The sequence below is a fragment of the Canis aureus genome, chromosome 22 (assembly GCF_053574225.1).
Source record: "Canis aureus isolate CA01 chromosome 22, VMU_Caureus_v.1.0, whole genome shotgun sequence".
NCBI lineage: Eukaryota > Metazoa > Chordata > Mammalia > Carnivora > Canidae > Canis > Canis aureus.
The window spans coordinates 4048831-4067406 of NC_135632.1; the positions used below are offsets into that span (position 1 = coordinate 4048831).

The window sequence follows — 18576 nt, forward strand, 5'->3', positions numbered from 1 at the left end:
AATGTTCATGGTCAAATTAATTCCTCAGACATTTCATGTTTTTTAGTGCTTCAAGTGCTGAAATTATGAAAATAAGTATTTTATTACATTTTCTAGTTGGTTAGTGCTATTGATTTTTAAAAATTGATCTCTTGAACAACAAATGAATTCTTTCTTTATGATTTTATTTATTTGAGAGAAGGAGGAGAAGCAGACTCTCCACTGAGCAAGACCTCCATGCTGCTGATCCCAGGACCCTGAGATCATGACCTGAGCCAAAGGTACTTAACCAACTGAGCCACCCAGGCACCCCAAATTCTCTTTTTAGTTGTAATAATTTGTCTGTAAGTTCTTTTGCTTCCCAGGTTTATGATCATATCATTTGCACATAATACTAATTTTCTTTCTTAACTTCCATTCCTTCCAAACTCATTTTCTTTTCCTCATTACAGTGGTTAGGACCCTTAGCAATATGTTGAACTGTAATGGTAATAGTGGGTATGGGTATACTTGTTCTGTTCTTACTGGGAGACAATTATCCATGCATATCTCATGTTTCTGCATGTCTTACGAGCAGAGAATTGAATGCCTTTCTATATCCTCTTTGTAGTGATGTCTGTATTCAAAGTAAAAGGCAGGTTTGCTTATAGCCTTGGAAAAAAACAAAACAACACAAAACAAAACAGTGTCTCCCTCCAGAGTGAAGGGCAGGCATACTCACTGACCATAATAAACTATTTGTATTTCCTAAGCTAGTTCAGGGTTTCTCCCCTGTAACACAATCTCTATTGTGTGTGCAGGAGGTCATTTGGCCTTCTGCATGTTAATCTGTGGAAATTTGGGCTTGGGAAGCTGGCACAAGAAAATACTGATATTCTGCTACTGTTGTGAGTAATAAAATTCTTTATTTCTGAACCAGGAATCCCCTGTATATTGCCATGAAACTCTAGCAACCTAACTTATTACCTTGCAAATAGGGTAAAATCTGCAAGTGTTTGTTTATAATAGCCCCAAACTGACAACAACACTAATGTCCATCTATGTTGGAATTGATAAATTATGTGATATTCATAAAGTATTATACACCAGAGAGAAAGAACCACTATATTTAAAAACATGGGTAAATTTCACAAACGTGATGTTGAGCAAATGAAACTAGATACAGAAGAGTGCATACTTTATCTCTTCAAGGAAAACTAGTCTATAATAATAGGTTAAAAATCAGAACATTGTTGACCCTTAGGGTAGGGGAGAGTAGCAACTGGAAGGGACACGGGGGCTCTGACATTTTGGTGCAGTATTTCTTCATCTAGGTGCTATTTACATAGGGGAGCTTACTTCGTGAAAATTTATTGATTTGATTTTTATTATTTGCACACTTTTCATATGCATGTTATACTTCAATGGAATTTATTTAAAAATATTATTTTATTGGAAAGAAATCAACAGGAAATAATCTGTGAATGGAGGATAGAAAAAGATGTAAGGGTGGCCCGGGTGGTTCAGCAGTTTAGCGCGGCCTTCAGCCCAGGGCGTGATCCTGGAGACTCGGGATCGAGTCCCATGTCGGCCTTCCTGCATGGAGCCTGCTTCTCCCTCTGCCTCTCTCTCTCTCTCTATCTCTCCTGAGTAAATAAATAAAATTTTTTAAAAAGAAAAAAGATATAATAGATATAATTCATATGGGAAATTATATCTGTATATTAAAGGTGTCATATCAAACACGTTGGGAAAAGATAAATTATATAAAACTATGTTGGATCAACTGGAGTTACCTGGGAAATAAAAATCAAGCAGAATCCCTTCCTAAATCCTTGTCCCAAATATATTCAACAAGTAAAAATATAAATGCAAAAAGTGCTTCCATACTAGTACAAAAAATGACAAAATTTATTTTAAATAAAATAAAAATACTTCAAAAATACTTTTCATGTATTTTCTGACACAAATGAAAATATTAATAATTCACCTTCAAAGTAAAAACTTCTTTAAAAATATATAAATAGATTAACAAGTACCCTTCAGAGACAAGAGATGATTTCTTAGATCCTGCTTCTCTCCACTCATGAAGTCTTTGATTACCTCTAAGTTGTTCAGCGACAAAATTTATTTTGAACAAAAGGGGAACACGACAATGTTGAACTTTATCCCAGCCCTTTGTTCCAAAAAAACAGTAATGGTTGAGAAATTCCCACCCTTTATGTTCTGCAAATGATTAAATACAACAGGCCACCATATTCTGGCATTTTTCTGGATAACACTACTTTCAACTTTATCAGTAGTTCCATTGTTTACTCGCCTCTATATGACCCAGTCCCCTTCTTTTTCCTTGAGCTCTTTCTCATTAATGAATAATCTTCCAAGTTCAGTAACCTAAATAAAATAATCTTTAAAAAAATAAAAATTAATATAAACAAGATCAAATGTAATTGACAAATTCAGAACAAATATCTGACCATATAAATGTATTTCCTTTATACACAACAGGCACTTATAAATCCATAATTTTTAACCTAGCACACTGACCAAAAAAAATTTTTTTTCATAATGCTCAGTACTGGTGAGAATGTGAGAAAAACAGGTGATCTATATAATATTTGGGTTATGAAACTGTTATTGGTGCAACTTCTTGGTAGGCACATAGTCAAATCTGTCAAAATTTAAAGTGACTTTGTCCCAGCAATTCCAGTGTTAGGAATTTACCTTGTAGATGTACTTATAAAAAGATGCTTTGCTTTGATATATGTACAAGGGTGTTCATTCAATATTATTTTTAGAGCAAAACAATCTGGAAAGAAAACTTACATATTCTTCAATAAGAAACTAATTAATTAGAGCTCATTCATATAGTCAAAAACAAAACAGTTATGTAGTAGGAATGAGACACTGATATGAAGTGATCTCCAAGGTGGTTTGATCCATGAAAAAAAAACACCAGAGATGTAAGTGACTACATATGTATATATTCCATTTGTGTGTACACAAGAAACTGCTAATGGAATTAACTTTTGTACAGTGAGAGCATAGCTTTCTTTTGTTTTATTTGTTTTTTTTTTTCTGCCATCACTTCACAACTGTATCTAAACCATTTTCAAGTCTGATTTAATGGGTTTCATCTTGAAAGGATGATGAACAAATACATTTTAAAATATAGAATCTATGTCTATCAATTTGTCTGTATCTCCGACCCCTGAGCTTGCTAGGTTGGCCATATTCCTCCAACCCCAATACCTGCCATCACCAGGACCCCAATGTATCAGCCTAGATACCTCAGGTCTACTATAATCCCCACCCCACTCCCTCACACACACACTCCTTTTTTCTTCCCTCTTTTCTTTTTTCTTTTTTTAAATATTTTATTTATTTATTCATGAGAGACGCACAGAGAGAGAGGGAGAGAGGGAGAGAGAGGCACAGACACAGGCAGAAGGAGAAGCAGGCTCCATGCAGGGAGCCTGACGTGGGACTCAATCCCGGGTCTCCAGGATCAGGCCCTGGGCTAAAGGTGGCACTAAACCACTGAGCCACCGGGCAGCCCTCTACCCTCTTTTCTTTGCACATTTTATTTTATTTCTTTTTTTTTTTAAGATTTTATTTATTTAATCATGAGAGACACAGAGAGAGGCAAAGACACAGGCAGAGGGAGAAGCAGGCTTCTTGATGGGAACCTGATGTGGGACTCGATCGCAGGATCCCGGGATCATGACCTGAGCCAAAGACAGACGCTCAACCACTGAGCCACCCAGGCGTCTCTTCATTGCACATTTTAATTTGAGCATCAAATGGGAAATGGTATAACATACAGAGTGTCTGTTGGTTCTGACCATGTATTGGATATGGAAGGAAAGGAAGGAGGTAAATGCCTCATCACAACTGTTTCCCCTTCATTGTCATCTACCAGAGAGCCCAGAGCTGGTGATGTTTTGAAGGTAACTGTCAGTTATGAAGATAAGCATACCAGAGACTCATCATTATTTATTCTAAGCTCTTATGATGCTTTTCATCTGAACCTTTAAAGTTCTTCAGGATAAGTATTATATTCTGTCTATGAAGATAGAGGAGCTGAGCCAGAGACAAGATTAAGTGGCTTGTTGAAAGATTCAAAACAAGCCTGATGAGAGTTAGAAATCACATCCAGGTTGTTGGATTCCAGCTTCTCAACCACAGTGACCAGGGAATCGATACCACTTTTCACCTCTGTAGGATTATTATTTTTAAGCTCATATCATGACTGTCTTTCATTCAAGATTTTATATGTCCTTCATAAATAAACTTTCCATTCGATTACACCCAGAAACAGCCCAGAGACACCTCTGTCTTTTCGAAAATGACAGATGAGGAAAAGAAAGAAGGTCGATTTTTATTTCAGTCACTGAATTATAGAGTAACATCTTGAATACGTGATTTTGCTTGCATGCTCTGACTCCTCAGTTGTAGAGTTTGGATAAAACTTCACTACTCCTTTGGGAAGTAAGAGTTACTGAAATAATTTCTTTAAAACCCTTGGAGCTCAATGATACTAAATGAAAAGAAACAACAGGAGGCCATCTGCATTATTCTATTTACTGAGTTAGGACCTCAGAAATGTTGCCTCAGGATGTTCTCTTCCCAGCAATCCTTCTGATTTATTGGAGCTCACAGGATGTTTGTTGAAGGAAGAAATCTAGAGAATAAGGCAGAAAAATAAAGCACCTACAGTCCTGCCTCTGTAAGTCAGGGTTCTGTCTCTGGTTTACCAGCGTTCAAAAACTAACCCTTTCGCTTACCAGCAGTGTGACTTCAGGTGGGTTATTTATTCTCTATGAATCAGTTCCTATGTCTGGAAAATGGTGCTAAAACTAATACATCAGAGAATTGTGAAATTGATTAATACGTGTAAATAACTCTGAAGAATGTCCAGCACATTTAAGAACTATATAAATGTTAGCCATTGTTATTATTATTACTAATTACATATAAATATATAATTTATTATATAATATCGTATATATTATGTATATTAGAATACACAAGATATGGATATGCTCTCACAAATGAACTAAACATTTTACCAATTTGAGATTAGTTTGCATTAAAATGCTCTTTTATATAAACCAAGTATTGACAATTTTTTTCTGTAAAAGGCCAGATATACGTATTTCTGCACAGTGGACTTTATGGACTGCACAGTCTCTGTCACAATTACTCAGGGCTCAACTCTGTTGTTGTAGCTTAAAAGTAAGCACAGGAAGACTTAAATGAATGGGTGTTGTTATAGTCCCTTAAAACTTTACTTATAAAGGCAGACTCTAGCTTGCCAACCTTTAAAATAAACCAAGAAATCTTTCAAAATCATTCTCTTTACTTAATGAAGTAACCTGAGACATCAGTAAGGAAAATACCCTTCCTGCCAAGAAATACAAGATAAAATATATTTCCCATTACCGTGCCACAGATATCATCTCAAGGCAAGACAATGATGCTCCTACAGGGCAGAGTGCTCAGGTGAGAAAGCAAAGCCACAGTACTGAGCACAGAGGAGTCATTCCTAAGGAAATGAGTGGCATTCATTTCACGAAGGACTGTAAAGAGCAACCATTTTTGAGAACACGGTCAATGAAGTTTAGGTACTTAAAGAAAACCTTGAGCATTTATAGATACAGAGAGTGAAAAGTTTCTGAAAATACTAAGAAAGTCTAATAAGGAATAAGGAAGCAATGTCCCAGCACACACTAGTGTGGAACAGGAGTAATGGTGGCAGGGGAAGGGGAGGGGTGTTCACATAAAAATTGAGGATCAGAATAACAGTAACTAATTCAAGATGAAAAGAAATCCGGACCAGACCAGAACCAAGAACTAACCTCATGGCTGCTTATACATTTTCATCTACTCCCTATTGAAAAAAAACTAAAAGTTAATATCAGAATTCTTTTGTATATCACTCATAGTGATAGTACTTAGCTCAGGATATTATTCTATCCTTGAGATACCGAAATGTTGGAACAATTTCAACATTTGAAATTGAGACCATGCAGCTCAAATCGACTACAGGGTAACGAGGTACAGGGGTTCCCCTGCATTACTTCCTGCATTACTAATTTAAGGCTTGTTCAGTTTGTTGTACAGAAGCACATTCTAATCCTAGCCATTAAATATTTATTGTATTGAATCTCTCAGAATGAAAGGTTAAGCAGAAGGCAATCTAAGGAAGAAGATAGTATGAAAAATGACTGGATCATAAGCTTCACAAGGGCAGAAAACATAATGCACACTGACCTTTAGACATCAAATAGATGTGGAGCGAATGAATGAAGGTTTATAGTTACCACGTGTAGAGTAGTCAAATATTATTTGTATATATTTTTAAAGCTTTATTTATTTTAGAGAGAGAGAGTACAAGAGTGAGTGGGGGGAGGGGCAGAGGGAAGGAATCTCAAGCAGACTCCTCGGCTGAATGCAGGGCCCAAGGCAGAGCTGGGGTGGGGGTAGGGGGTGGTGAGGGAGACGTCCCTGCTCCATCTCATGATCCATAAGATCATGACCTGAGCCAAAACCAAGAGTCCAATGCTTAATTGATTAATTAATTAATCTGGATACTTGCTGTAAGTACCTAAACCTCTATGCAGGGAGCCCAATGCAGGACTCGATCCCAGGACCCCAGGATCACACCCTGAGCTGATGGCAGATGCTTAACCACTGAGCAACCCAGATGCCCTGAAGACAGAATTTTAAATAATTGAAGACTAAGGCTTTATTGTAAGTGAGGCAGGGGAAGGAGGTTTACTCATAGGAACGGAGTAAATTTTTTAAGGCACAAAGGAACCTCTTAGAACTTTCTTTTCGGCCTACTAAAAGTTATACTGGCTATTTGAAAAGTATTGAGTGAGTTTTTAATTTTTTTTTTAAACTCCAGAGGATATTGTAAAGAACATGAGATCATGACTAAGGGGAGGGCTTACAAGGTTCAAGAAATGCATGTATATAATATATGCATTTATAATATATATTATAAAACATAAAGCTTGGTAGAATGTTGTTAATAAATCAACATTCTGAAAAATGAAACACTTCAAACGTTCTTTCTGAGAAACAAGTCTATGATAATAATATCCATTGGAAGTATTCACAAGCATGAGATGCTAAGAGGGGCTAATTCAAAAATGTATGTCTGTAGTGGGTCAGAATGCAAAGCCAGATTATGATTTTTAAATCCGACTCCACCACTTCCTAACTGTGTGGGGGCAAGAGTATACCTAACCATATTAGGATGAGGCATTATATCCTAGTAAAAAATCAATACCCCAAATCAGCTGACTCACACAATAAATTTTACTTCGCACTCATACAAGGCCTATACTGGTTCCCTCGGCTCTCCAGGGCAGCCACAGTCCTCCAGTCCTCCAGTCTGCCCAACATTCCAGGCTGCCTGACTCTTACACCATCTTCATATTAGTAAGGGCCTCCATTCCACGATGGCAAGGGCAGGGATGGCGAATCCAAGCATCAGGTCTTTAGGCTTCCTCCTTTTATTTTATGACAATATTGATTATTGTGAAGTAGGTAGAAAAGAAAATTGAGATAAAGTTAACCTGGCTTTAAAATTGTATCATCTAATTTTAGAACTTGAAAGGACCTAAAGATACTTCAGTCGAGCTCCCTTATTTTATAGATGTGGAAACAGACATGGAAACAGGAGAGGAGGTATAGTGATTTTTGCCCCAGATTACACAGCCAGCAACGGCAGGGTGTGAGGTCCACATTCAGCTATCGTTCCTAGCTCCATACTGGCTGCCATTCTACCTCCAACCTTTGCGGGTGTGCTAACATTCTTGCCTCTTCTGTCATATTCTAGAGACCAGGGCGACAGGGTGGTTAGGTGCCTCTTTTTCAAATTTGTATTGAATGGAAAACCCCAAACTGATGGTAATGATAGAGGAAATGTCTCCAGGCCTCAAACGGTACTGCAACAGCTATTGTCAATTTCTACTCTTTGTATTTTAATGGTCATACTTATTGTCCAACTCAACAGAAAATCCAAGATTAAATGCCACACTGAAAAGTAGTATTTTGGGCAGCCCGGGTGGCTCAGCGGTTTAGTGCCTGCCTTCATCCCAGGGCGTGACCCTGGAGACCCTGGGATCGAGTCCCACGTCGGACTCCCTGCATGGAGCCTGCTTCTCCCTCTGCCTGTGCCTCTGCCTCTTTCTCTCTGTCTCCTCTCTGTGTATTATCATGAATAAATAATAAAATCTTTAAAAAAAAAGAAAGTAGTATTTTTGCTGACAGGAGGGAGGAATAGGTCTCAGAAAAAGACACAGAAGAGCATATGCAGAACTTTGAAAAGGATTTTAAAAAGAAAAGTCCTGCTTATCATTTTGTGCTTTCTGAAGCCACGTTATTTTAACATGAAGTTATCCCCAGACTCTTCTAACTGCAAGACCTGCACTGCAGGGCCTATAACATATCAGTAGGGAGGACTGGAGTGCTCAGCTAGCTGCAACAGGCGGGTTTTGTTTCTGTTTGCCGAGAGAAGGGGACATAAAACAACATGTGAAGGTAAGCAAAGTGCCTACTGTGTTTACTGAGGGTCTGGGGGGCAACGGCGAACACCGTCACTTCCCACATGAGCAGATTCAGGTTTAATTCATAGCTCCAGTTACCTCTAAAATAAAAGGAATGATCAGAGTTCTATCACCACGTCCATCCACTTAGGTCATTACCATATCAGCTTCTCCTTCCCTGCTTTCCTTCGGACCCCAGCTCTGTACAGGGAGGGTGGGGGTGAGTGAGGAGTGGGGAACCCTCAGCTCTCCAGGCCAGCCAAGGAGGAATGCTACCCTAAAGCGTTCAGGGAGATCCCTGACCTGAACTGAGACAGTTGGGGATCAAGCCCTAAGGGAAAAGCATTATGCACTTGGGGCGCTTTCTGTTGGCTATTGTTGTTAAACTGTTTCTCTTAGAGAGCAAAACTGGGATGTGGATCCGCATCCAAGCCAGATTTAAAAACAGAGCCTCCCTCCCCGCCCCAGGCTCCAAAAAACACTGACTAGCTGTCTGAGTTGCCTGCCAGTATCAACCAATCGGGATGAGTCTGCTCCAACCAATCGGGAGGAGGCCCTTATTTTTCTTCCTTTCCCTCCTTAGTATATTGGTTGGGGACACTACTTGAGAGGGGACTTTCTATATGAGGGCCTCTCTAGGACCTCGGGGAGGCTAGATTGATGGTGTGTCACCCTTCAGCTGAAGCTGTGGCCCCAATTAAGCCTCTCCTCTGCCTTTGGTTTTGGGTCTGGCCTCCTTTCAGTGGTCGGGCTCAAATACCTGACTCCGCTAACAGAACCACTGTTGCTGCAACTTCTTTGCTAAGTCACTCATCTTGCAAAGCTGACAAGTTTTTGGTGAGGTCAGAGATGCAGTTACTGTATGCCCCACTGCAAATACTCTGGTCAAAAATGCTTTTGTGGGGTCATCGCCCTTTACACCCTACATACAGTCATCGGACTTTATCAGCTAGAAAACATGAGTTATTCAAATGGCAGCTTGCTTACCGGACGACATTGATAGAAAATAGTTACATGCCTGAAGCTAGTATGGATGGCTCTGCCCGAAGATTCTGCAAAAATTCCTTTAGTGTAATGAAGACCACTGTGACATTAAGTATAATATATATTTTTTTTTTAAAAAAAAAGCTGGTACATTCTATTCTTTTAAAACTGGCTCTGAGGCTATTCTTCCTCTGAAGCATTATGAATCAGAGAGGTCTAGATAAGAATAAAATGAAAATCTCTTAGCGTAGTAGCTTGGACCTCTCAAAGATGGTATTTGTCATTCACATCAAGTCTGAGCAAGTATCTGGGCTAGTTTTATATGTCAAAACCACAAAGGAAGGCTCAGCAAGGACATTGTTTCTTGCCTTGCATGAGGCAGGCTGAGAAGATGTACATCATTTTGCTCATACACTGAACTCCCCTCCCTTTTGTTCCTGCTTCTCTCCTGCTTGGAGTTGACTCCTCCTTCCTGCAGCTCCGAGGATCACAGGCTGATTGAAGAACACAGCGGTTCGACGGGGAGCTGTGCTCAGTCTCAGTCTCAGTCTCTCTCTCTCTCTCTCTGTCTCTCTCCTTTTTGCACGTGTCTCTCTCTGAACCTGCAAAGCTGAAACCTACCTGATAATCTCCCAGCCTTTGAATCCAGCTCTGGAACCAAATGCATCGCCTTCCTGCTCTTAAAAAAGTGAATAGAGTTTGATTACCTCAAGCTACAAGCTGCTTTGCTCCATAAGAAGGACACAAAAGGAGCCAGACATCATTGTTTTTCAGTCTACCCGAGGAGGTTTTTTTTTTGTTGTTGTTTTTTGTTTTGTTTTTGTGTTTTTTCCTTTTATGCCAGAAACTTAATGGTTTCGGGAGCAAGTTTCTGGCTTGCTTGTTTTTAATCGGAGTGTCGAAAAGTTTCTTGCTGAATGCTTTACACGGAACTCAGTTTTTTAAATACGGGTTGAGTCTGATCTAAAGGAGACACGCGTGATCATTTTCTGCTGGACTGACGGGGCAACATCTAGAGGGGAACTTGGTAGGGGAGAATGAGATCTGATTTGCAACGGACAATCATGCCTTCTTCTGACAATAGTCACAGACCCGCTGAAAGGGGGGATTGACTATTAGCCCAAGACAATGTCTGGATCTTCCAGTAACTTGTCAGCAAACGACTCTAGCCTGTGGAAAGGAGGTGGTGATTCGACGGACCTTTTAAGTCTGCCAGGGACTCTGAATATCTATCTCTTCTGCCTGACATGCCTAATGACTCTCGCGGCCCTGGCGGGCAGCATCTACTCGCTGGTGTCCCTGCTGAGGATGCAGACCCGGACGGTCGTGTCCATGCTCGTGGCTTCCTGGTCCGGGGACGACCTCCTGGGCGTCCTGTCGGTGACCATCTTCATGGTCTTGCAGTGGCCGAGCGAGGTCCCTGCGTACTCTCGGCCTCTGTGTGCCACCTCCGCCCTGCTGTACCTGTGCCAGGGCCTCTCGAGCAACTTGAAGGCGACGCTCCTGGTGTCCTACAACTTCTACTCGGTGCACGGGGCGGCGGGGGGCGGGGCGGCCTCCCGCAGGTGCGGCCAGGTGCTGGCCGTGGTGCTGACGGTGTGGGCCGCCAGCCTGGGGCTGTCCGCGCTCCCGCTGTGCGGCTGGGGCGCCTTCGTGCGCACGCCCTGGGGCTGCGGGGCCGACTGCTCCAGCTCCTACGTGCTGCTGCTCTTCGTCGTGTACACTTCGGCCTTCGCACTGCTCGCCGGCCTCTCGGTGCCGCTCACCCACCAGCTGCTGTGCTCGGAGGAGCCGCCCCGGCTGCACGCCAGCTACCAGCACATCTCCCGCGGAGCCTCCACGCCCGGGACCCCTCCGGGCCGGTGCGCCGAGGATGCTGCGGGCTCGGCGCCGCGGCGCCCCGGGGCGCGCTCCCAGGGCCCCCACGCGGCGCCGGGGGCACGGCCGGGGCGGGGGCCGCTGCCCGGAGCCTGCGGGCGCGCGAGCCGGGGGGCCCCCTGCGGCGCCGGGAGCTTCCCCGCGAGCGTGGCGCAGAAGCGCTTCTCCCTGATCCTAGCGCTGACCAAAGCCCTCCTCTGGCTGCCCATGATGGTAAAGGTGCAGCCGCTGCGGCGCGCGGGGGCGTGCGCCGGGGCAGCGGGTCGGGCCGGGCCCGGGACGCGGGAGGCCCACGAGGCGCGCAGCCCCGTCCGCTTGCACCTGCGGCTCGCTCGCTCGCCCTTGGAGACGCACCTGCAGGAAGGCAGCTCCTCCTTGCGCCTAAGGCTTCTCGCTTCCAAACTGGGGAGGGGTCGTGGTGGTGGTGGTGGTGGGGGGAGGCAGGGAGCGCTTCGGGGCGCGGGACACAGTCTTCCCCCCCATCCATCCCGGTGGTGGCCGGGGGTGTTCTCCTCTCTTCTGGCAATAGCTGGGAATATTCAGAAAAGAAGGGAGGTAGTAAAAGTCGTTCCCCACCCACCCCGGTCCTGCCTTTTTCTCCACTCCATTCCTGCCGAGTAAGGACGCCGCCCATCCTCAGCAAGGGGGAGAGATTGGAGAGGCGTGATCTGAAGTAGAAACAGAAGACAGGGACCAAACAGGGGTTTCTGTTCAAGCCTTCAGGAGGGAGCCCAGTATTGGTGTGGGGAGGTGGCGCCCTGCTGTGACAAGCAGGCTGGGGACGGGGAGGGGGGAGGTGAGGGCCCAGGGATGTGACAAAGGCCATCTGGAGGACCGGGTGCAGGTGTCCAGTTCGTCTGCCTCTTTTCCTCGTAGTGTCCCCAGCATTGTAAAGTGTGCTTCCCTGAAGAGACCTGAGGCAGCAGGGGGCACAGACCTGGCACCCAGAGGGCAGAAACCATCCTGTGGTCTAAATCATCCGGCCTCATCCCAAGGGATCCCAGTGGTCCACCACCAAAACAGAGCTTCTGGCTCTCAAGCAGGAAGGGAGCCTGGAGAAGAGGGCTGGGGCAGCATGCTTGGGGGAAAGACTTGGCAAAGTGGAAAATTTTATCCTGGGATAGGTCTGAAGCTCTTTGCCTTTGCAGATTCACATGATGGTTCAGCACGTGCTGGGGTTTCAGAGCCCTCCCTTCGAGACGCTCAGCTTTCTACTAACCCTGCTGGCCACCACTGTAACCCCAGTGTTTGTCTTGTCCAAACGCTGGACCCACTTGCCCTGTGGCTGCATCATCAACTGTAAGCAGGACGCCTATACAGTGGCATCGGATGGGGAAAAAAGTAAGTCCTTGACAGTGTGGAGGTTGGGAGCAATAAGCATACAGTCAAACACAGAAAAGTGGGCTGTTGAGAAGTTGTCTGAGTAGTGAATGACGAATCCAAGGACAGATGGAAATGGTAAAGTCAAGAAATTATAATGTGAAACAATTCTTAGCACAGTGCGGAGATAAGTTTTAAAGGAGGCAGGTTTAAAACAACTCTGTAAAGTGCTAGGACATCGAATAATTATTTTGGGGGAAGAAAAGAAAGAATTTATTCAGCACAGCATGAAGTCAACAAGGCCCTTAGGAGTCATATCCATCCACCTTAGTTCTTAGCCCAGAGAAGAAAATAGATTCCTTTCCCAAGTCTACATATGAGAAGCCTGCATCTGAAAAGAGATTAACTCTTTGAGGTGTTAAAAACACATTATCTGACAGCCCATTATTATTTTTTAATGGTACAGAATTTTTATTCTTTTCCTTCTCGTATTCTTCCAGGGTTTTTAGAAAGTTTTCAAAGGAGAGTGCCTCAAAACAGTTCAAAAATTTTAAAGGGCATCTGGCTGGCCCAGTTGGTAGAGCACATGACTCTTGATCTCAGGATCTTGAATATGAGCCCCACATGGGGGGTAGAGAGATTACTTAAAATCTGAAGGAAAAAAAAAAAGACAAAAAGAAAGTAACTTTTGTAAGTGTATGGCTCTGCTTTCAGAAAACACAAAAAAATTCTCAGTTTCAAGAAGGGAAAATGTGACAGATTTGTCTATGTATGTTCATGTATGAATATAGCCATGCTAATTACAAACAAACAAAAACAACAACAAAAATTATGTTCTAAAGAGTATACGTAGAATGGGAGTGGGGTCAATTATGAAACTCTCTAGAGTGTGATGTTCTCATACTGAGGCAGGAACAGTTGAGGAATGACCCTTTATTTTGACTGTGCCAGGAAGAAAAAGGATATTCGTTTGTCATTCCAGACAAAAGATAGGATGGTCTACCATTTAATAAACCTAAAAATGCATGAATGTTTGCTGAATTACTGTTCCATTTATTATCCTTTGGTCAGAATAAGCAAATATATCACTCTTTAACAGAGAGAAAAGAAAGGAAAACAAAATAGTTCATCTCAGACTATTTCAGAGATACAGAAAGTGGAGAATATTAAAGTATATTCTGCAATCAATTCTACAACAGGGTTATTTTATAAACATCAATTAATCATGAACTGGTCATTTTCCATGTATTGGTTACATTTAAAATGTAATATGTCTAGATAACTTTTCAAGTGACCAGAAGATTTCTTTAGTTTTAAGGACACTGTAAAGCTTTTTTTTTTTTATTAATAGTTGCCAAATTCATCTAGGTCTTTAAAATAAAATAACTATGGAACTTATATAACAAGTATGTGATTCTGGAGATTAATATCTGGAGCAACAGTGACACAGAAAATTAGTAATAAATCCCATTGAGCCCCATCGAACATACATAAAAATCATTTACAAGCCTGGAAGTTCTAACATTCTATCAAATGTTAACATTTGACTACTACATTAGTGAACCAGCATTGTCTTATAGTATTTAAAGTTGTGAGAGAGACGATGAAAGTCCAATGTCAGAGAAAATGAAAAGTCTTAGGGAAGTGACATAGGGAGTCATTTTAAGAAGTAAGGGACACCTATATCAGAGCTGAAAACAAAACAACGCAAGAGACCTATCACCGCAAATGGCCTAGGAAGTAATTCAATCTTGTACTGCACAAGACAGAAGAGCCTACGGCAGGCTGGAACAATCAATCATTACATTAATATACGATGTTTGAAAATAAAACCATGCCTTTTCAAGAGCAAAATAATATCTTCCTCCAAATTTACCATCCCTCTTATTTCTGTTTAAAATTTCAAGGAATAAATTCCCTGAAACGTGTAGGTTTATACAAAGACACATAGCTTTAAGAATCGAACATTGTGAGAAACATTACTCTAAAATGCCTGTGGTCCAAATGGTTCCATTCTCTTTTATGATCCCAGGTCTCCCCACAGGGAAATTCTGAGAACAAGAATGATATGTTTTCATTGTCTGAGAACCCATCATATATTTTCCTATTGCTAGGATGACACGAGAACAAAATTGCAAAATCCCAAAAATGATCATCCTCAAATAGGCAAGTGCCTAACCAAATGCCTTGATTCTTTGGGAATATGGCTCCAGTTTTACATTTCAGCTCTTTCTCCTTAACAAACTAAGATTCCCCCTTTTACATTCTTTGTCAGTGAACTCCAGAAGCAAGGAAGCTTCCTAATTAATATCTGCTATAGGTTCATTTTGCAGATGTAAATATAATTCTACATTTCAGCTTTAGTGAATGGAAATGGAGAGACATGCAATCAAAAGAAAATGCATGTCAGTAATGGGAAATACTTTGCAGATTAATAATTCTCTCCTGTTTCTAACATAAGCCTGTATTACTAATGTCTCAAAACAAAGGTGTTAAAAAAATGATTTTAACACAGAGGTCTCAGGTGGAAGACATATGGGATAGATGTGGCTTTCACAATCATTTTGTTTACATGAAATGCTGTTTCCTTTTTTAATTAAACAGTTAAACAGGTATTCAGTCTTTATTTTATTTTAAACAAAATCAAAGTGTCTGCTAGGTATCATTCTGAAGAATTATTTATTTTTGTAAGCTGATATAATTACTTATGTCTAAAAATGCAATTAGCAAGATATGGTTAAAAGCAAAAGACTAAAGCTGATTCATGTTTGGTCCAGGGTTTAGCCTTCAGAACAAATACAAGATTACATTTTTTTTAAAAGTATAGTATAGTATAGACTTCAAAAGATCCTGATTGTGTTCTGACAGTCCTTAAGTTTCTGGTAAGTTATTAGTCAAACATTGTCAACTGTTACACTGTTATGACCTATTATCTCCATTAATTACCTTAGTCAGAAATTTACCTTTAGTTCTCCCATGCGTCTAATTAGCAGTAAAACAATTTCACATACAGGTTGGTAACTCCAATTCTAGAATCAGTTGGCTTTTAAATTCAAAACCCTTTACCAGTTAAGTAATCTTAAGTAGGTTTCTTCTACCAGCCTCAGTTTTCTCAACCGTAAAACAGAATCAATAAGCCTTTTCTTATGTAGGGTTGTTGCCCATTAAACGACAAGACCCATGTGCATAACTTAGCCCTGGAGTTTCCTGCTTCTGCATGGTGTGCGTCATAATTGCGCTCCCCCCTCAGAGCCTAACTCAAACTACCTCTTCCACTTCATGACATGGAGATTCCCCATTGACAGTATGCACACTACTTCGAAAACATTACTCACTTTTGCTTTACATATTTCATAATTATAACATACAGCTAATAAGGTACATAGTTGGAAACATCAATTTTATTGTTATATGTTAAAGGTGGGATTTATGTGTTTTTGTTTGCCTACTGTCTTTGAATTGACGATTTGCCACTTTGTATCTTTTTTAGAGAAAAGGGAAACCCATCCATAATTAATACATCCTTTTAGTTCCTTCAACTTTCACACTGTTGAAGTAAGTTAAAAATCCCAATTTAATTTTACTGGACATATTAGTAGAAAAAAAAGTAAGTAGAACTATACATAAAAGTATATTTTAAAATATTAACTATGTTTCTACTTTTCCATTTTCTTTGGACAGAAATTCTTGTTTGTGTTGTGGCTCAAACAATGAATGTTTTAAACACTCAAATAATGAATGCTACCTCTAAGTTCTATTATCACTTAGTGGAATTGCTTTGTAAATCTTCAGTAGTGGGAAAATTTTAGTAATAGAATCAGCATGTGAATGGCACTAGGATATATTGTAAAATGAATCAAATTTTTTCTGTTGTTCCCATAGAATTTTATAGTTTTTCATAGATTTTTCCACCAAGGATAGCTAAATGTCTGGTATATGACAGCTATCTAAGAAGAAAAATACTTTGAAATGAGCCATATTTTGAAAGATGAAAACCAAAACATTAAATTGCATTTTGTCTACCACCTTAATACATAAAATTATCCAATATTTTATTACATTCACACATAAAAATTGTGTCATTTTCTGTCACATTCTCACTTGTTATTCTACTAAGAATTTGTACCATATCTACTAACTAGTAGTACTTTACTAGAATAGCATTACATTTCGCTTGGTTTAAACCATAAAGAGTTTTATGCACTCCTGCTAAATTCACCTTGTATTAATCAGGTTTAGAGACATGCTGTAAAGTGCTTTAGATCACAAAAATATAAATCTATTCATTATTTTTTACAACTTATTACAAATTTATTTGTATCAGAAATACATATGCTATTTTAAAAAGTTTAAAAACCATATTGTGGCATTTTCTAATTTTTAATGTATGCATTTATAAACATATAAATGGAAGTGTCATACATCAAAATATTTAACACAGTCATTTCTGTTGGTGATATTGTCAGCTGAATAACTTATATAATATTAAGACCTCAACAATTTCCAACAAAGTAGTTTATAAACAATATCTTTTATCACCAAATAAAGAAATATATAGATAATTGGTAAACTGAGAAAGTTAAAACTAAATATATGTGAGAATTTCCTAATTTATGGTTAAATTATTGTTCATTAAAACTTCTCTGAAAACTGCAGCATTCTTGGAATTGTAAATATTTTAAGCCCGTCATTGTGCAAGTGAGAAAATTTAGGCCCAGAGTGATGACACCTTGGATTTATAAGATTTAATTACTTTGCATAATTGGCAGGAAATGAAGGTAGTTTTTAAATTCATAGTAATCAGTTTGGATGCACTTTCTTATTCTTATTCACTATGTACACCCAATTATTGTTTATAGCTACCTTCCTAACCACGGGACTTTCCTTTTGCTTTTACGTAGCCAAGAGGAGAGGCTTTGAATTCAATCTATCATTCCAACGGAGTTATGGGATTTATAAAATAGCACATGAAGATTACTATGATGATGATGAAAATTCTGTATCCTATCACAATCTCATGAATTCTGAATGCAAAACTGCAAAAGACTCTCAGAGAGACACTCACAGCATCTTCAATGCCATAAAAGTGGAAATCAGCACTGCACCCTCCCGGGACAGCTCCATACTAAAAGGGATCAACAAATGTACCAATACTGACATGACCGAGGCTGAGCAGGATTGCCACGGTGAGAAGAGCGTTGATCCATTGCTTTCTGAAAAAACGGGACATGATGCTAACTATGAAGAAACCACCTTTCTGGAAGGGCCAGAAAGAAGACTTTCTCATGAGGAGAGTCAGAAACCAGACCTTTCAGACTGGGAATGGTGTAGGAGTAAGTCAGAAAGAACTCCTCGTCAGGTACAGTAAAGGCTGTTCTTTCTGTCAAATTAAAAATGAGACCAAATACGATAGGCATGAAAAAAAAAAAAAACAATGATCAGTTGTTTATTTCATTCAATCAAGTCTAAGGTTAATTTCACTTGCTTTAAGTTCCATAATATTAAATTTTATTTCAAGGTATTCTTTGGAGGGACTTTTAAATTTTTTAAGTTCTACATTTCCAGTCAAAATCTGTATATTTTGGGATTGGCAGAGCTAACCAGGCTCTTGAGAAGGTTAGAGCTTTCTAGTTTAACCTCAAGTAATCTGTCAAAATTCAGACTAGCCTCTCAGAACTTGTTTCAAGTTAGTTAACTTGCATGCTTTATTTTTCCCTCTTCCACCCAAAAAAAAGTATTTCACAAGTGCCCAAGGGAAGTTTTCTTTTTTACCATAAAGGAAAATATTTATACAGCTAGTGGTGAGGAGGGTAGTCCTGCTGCAACTATACTAGATAGCTTGCCTATTAGTCTTGCTAGAACTAGTCCCTCCAGT

The 18576-nt window shown here is 40.3% G+C and overlaps 2 protein-coding genes and 1 long non-coding RNA gene across 5 annotated transcripts in view; 2 read left to right on the forward strand and 1 right to left on the reverse strand.

Moving 5' to 3' along the window:
• LOC144293671 (uncharacterized) overlaps positions 1–861 on the forward strand; it is an 88148-nt gene extending 87287 nt beyond the window's left edge. The window contains exons 3-4 of the long non-coding RNA XR_013360889.1: positions 182–260; positions 780–861. This is a non-coding gene — a long non-coding RNA (uncharacterized LOC144293671). The remainder of the gene's footprint in view (positions 1–181; positions 261–779) is intronic.
• Positions 1–18576, reverse strand: part of LOC144293670 (uncharacterized) — a 370284-nt gene that overhangs the window by 281140 nt on the left and 70568 nt on the right. The gene's annotated exons all lie outside the window — the stretch shown is intronic.
• GPR149 (G protein-coupled receptor 149) overlaps positions 9990–18576 on the forward strand; it is a 65349-nt gene continuing 56762 nt past the window's right edge. Inside the window, exons 1-3 of the mRNA XM_077864644.1 lie at positions 9990–11594; positions 12530–12722; positions 17603–18060. Coding sequence (XP_077720770.1) covers positions 10632–11594; positions 12530–12722; positions 17603–18060 — 1614 coding nt within the window. The 5' untranslated portion in view covers positions 9990–10631. The remainder of the gene's footprint in view (positions 11595–12529; positions 12723–17602; positions 18061–18576) is intronic.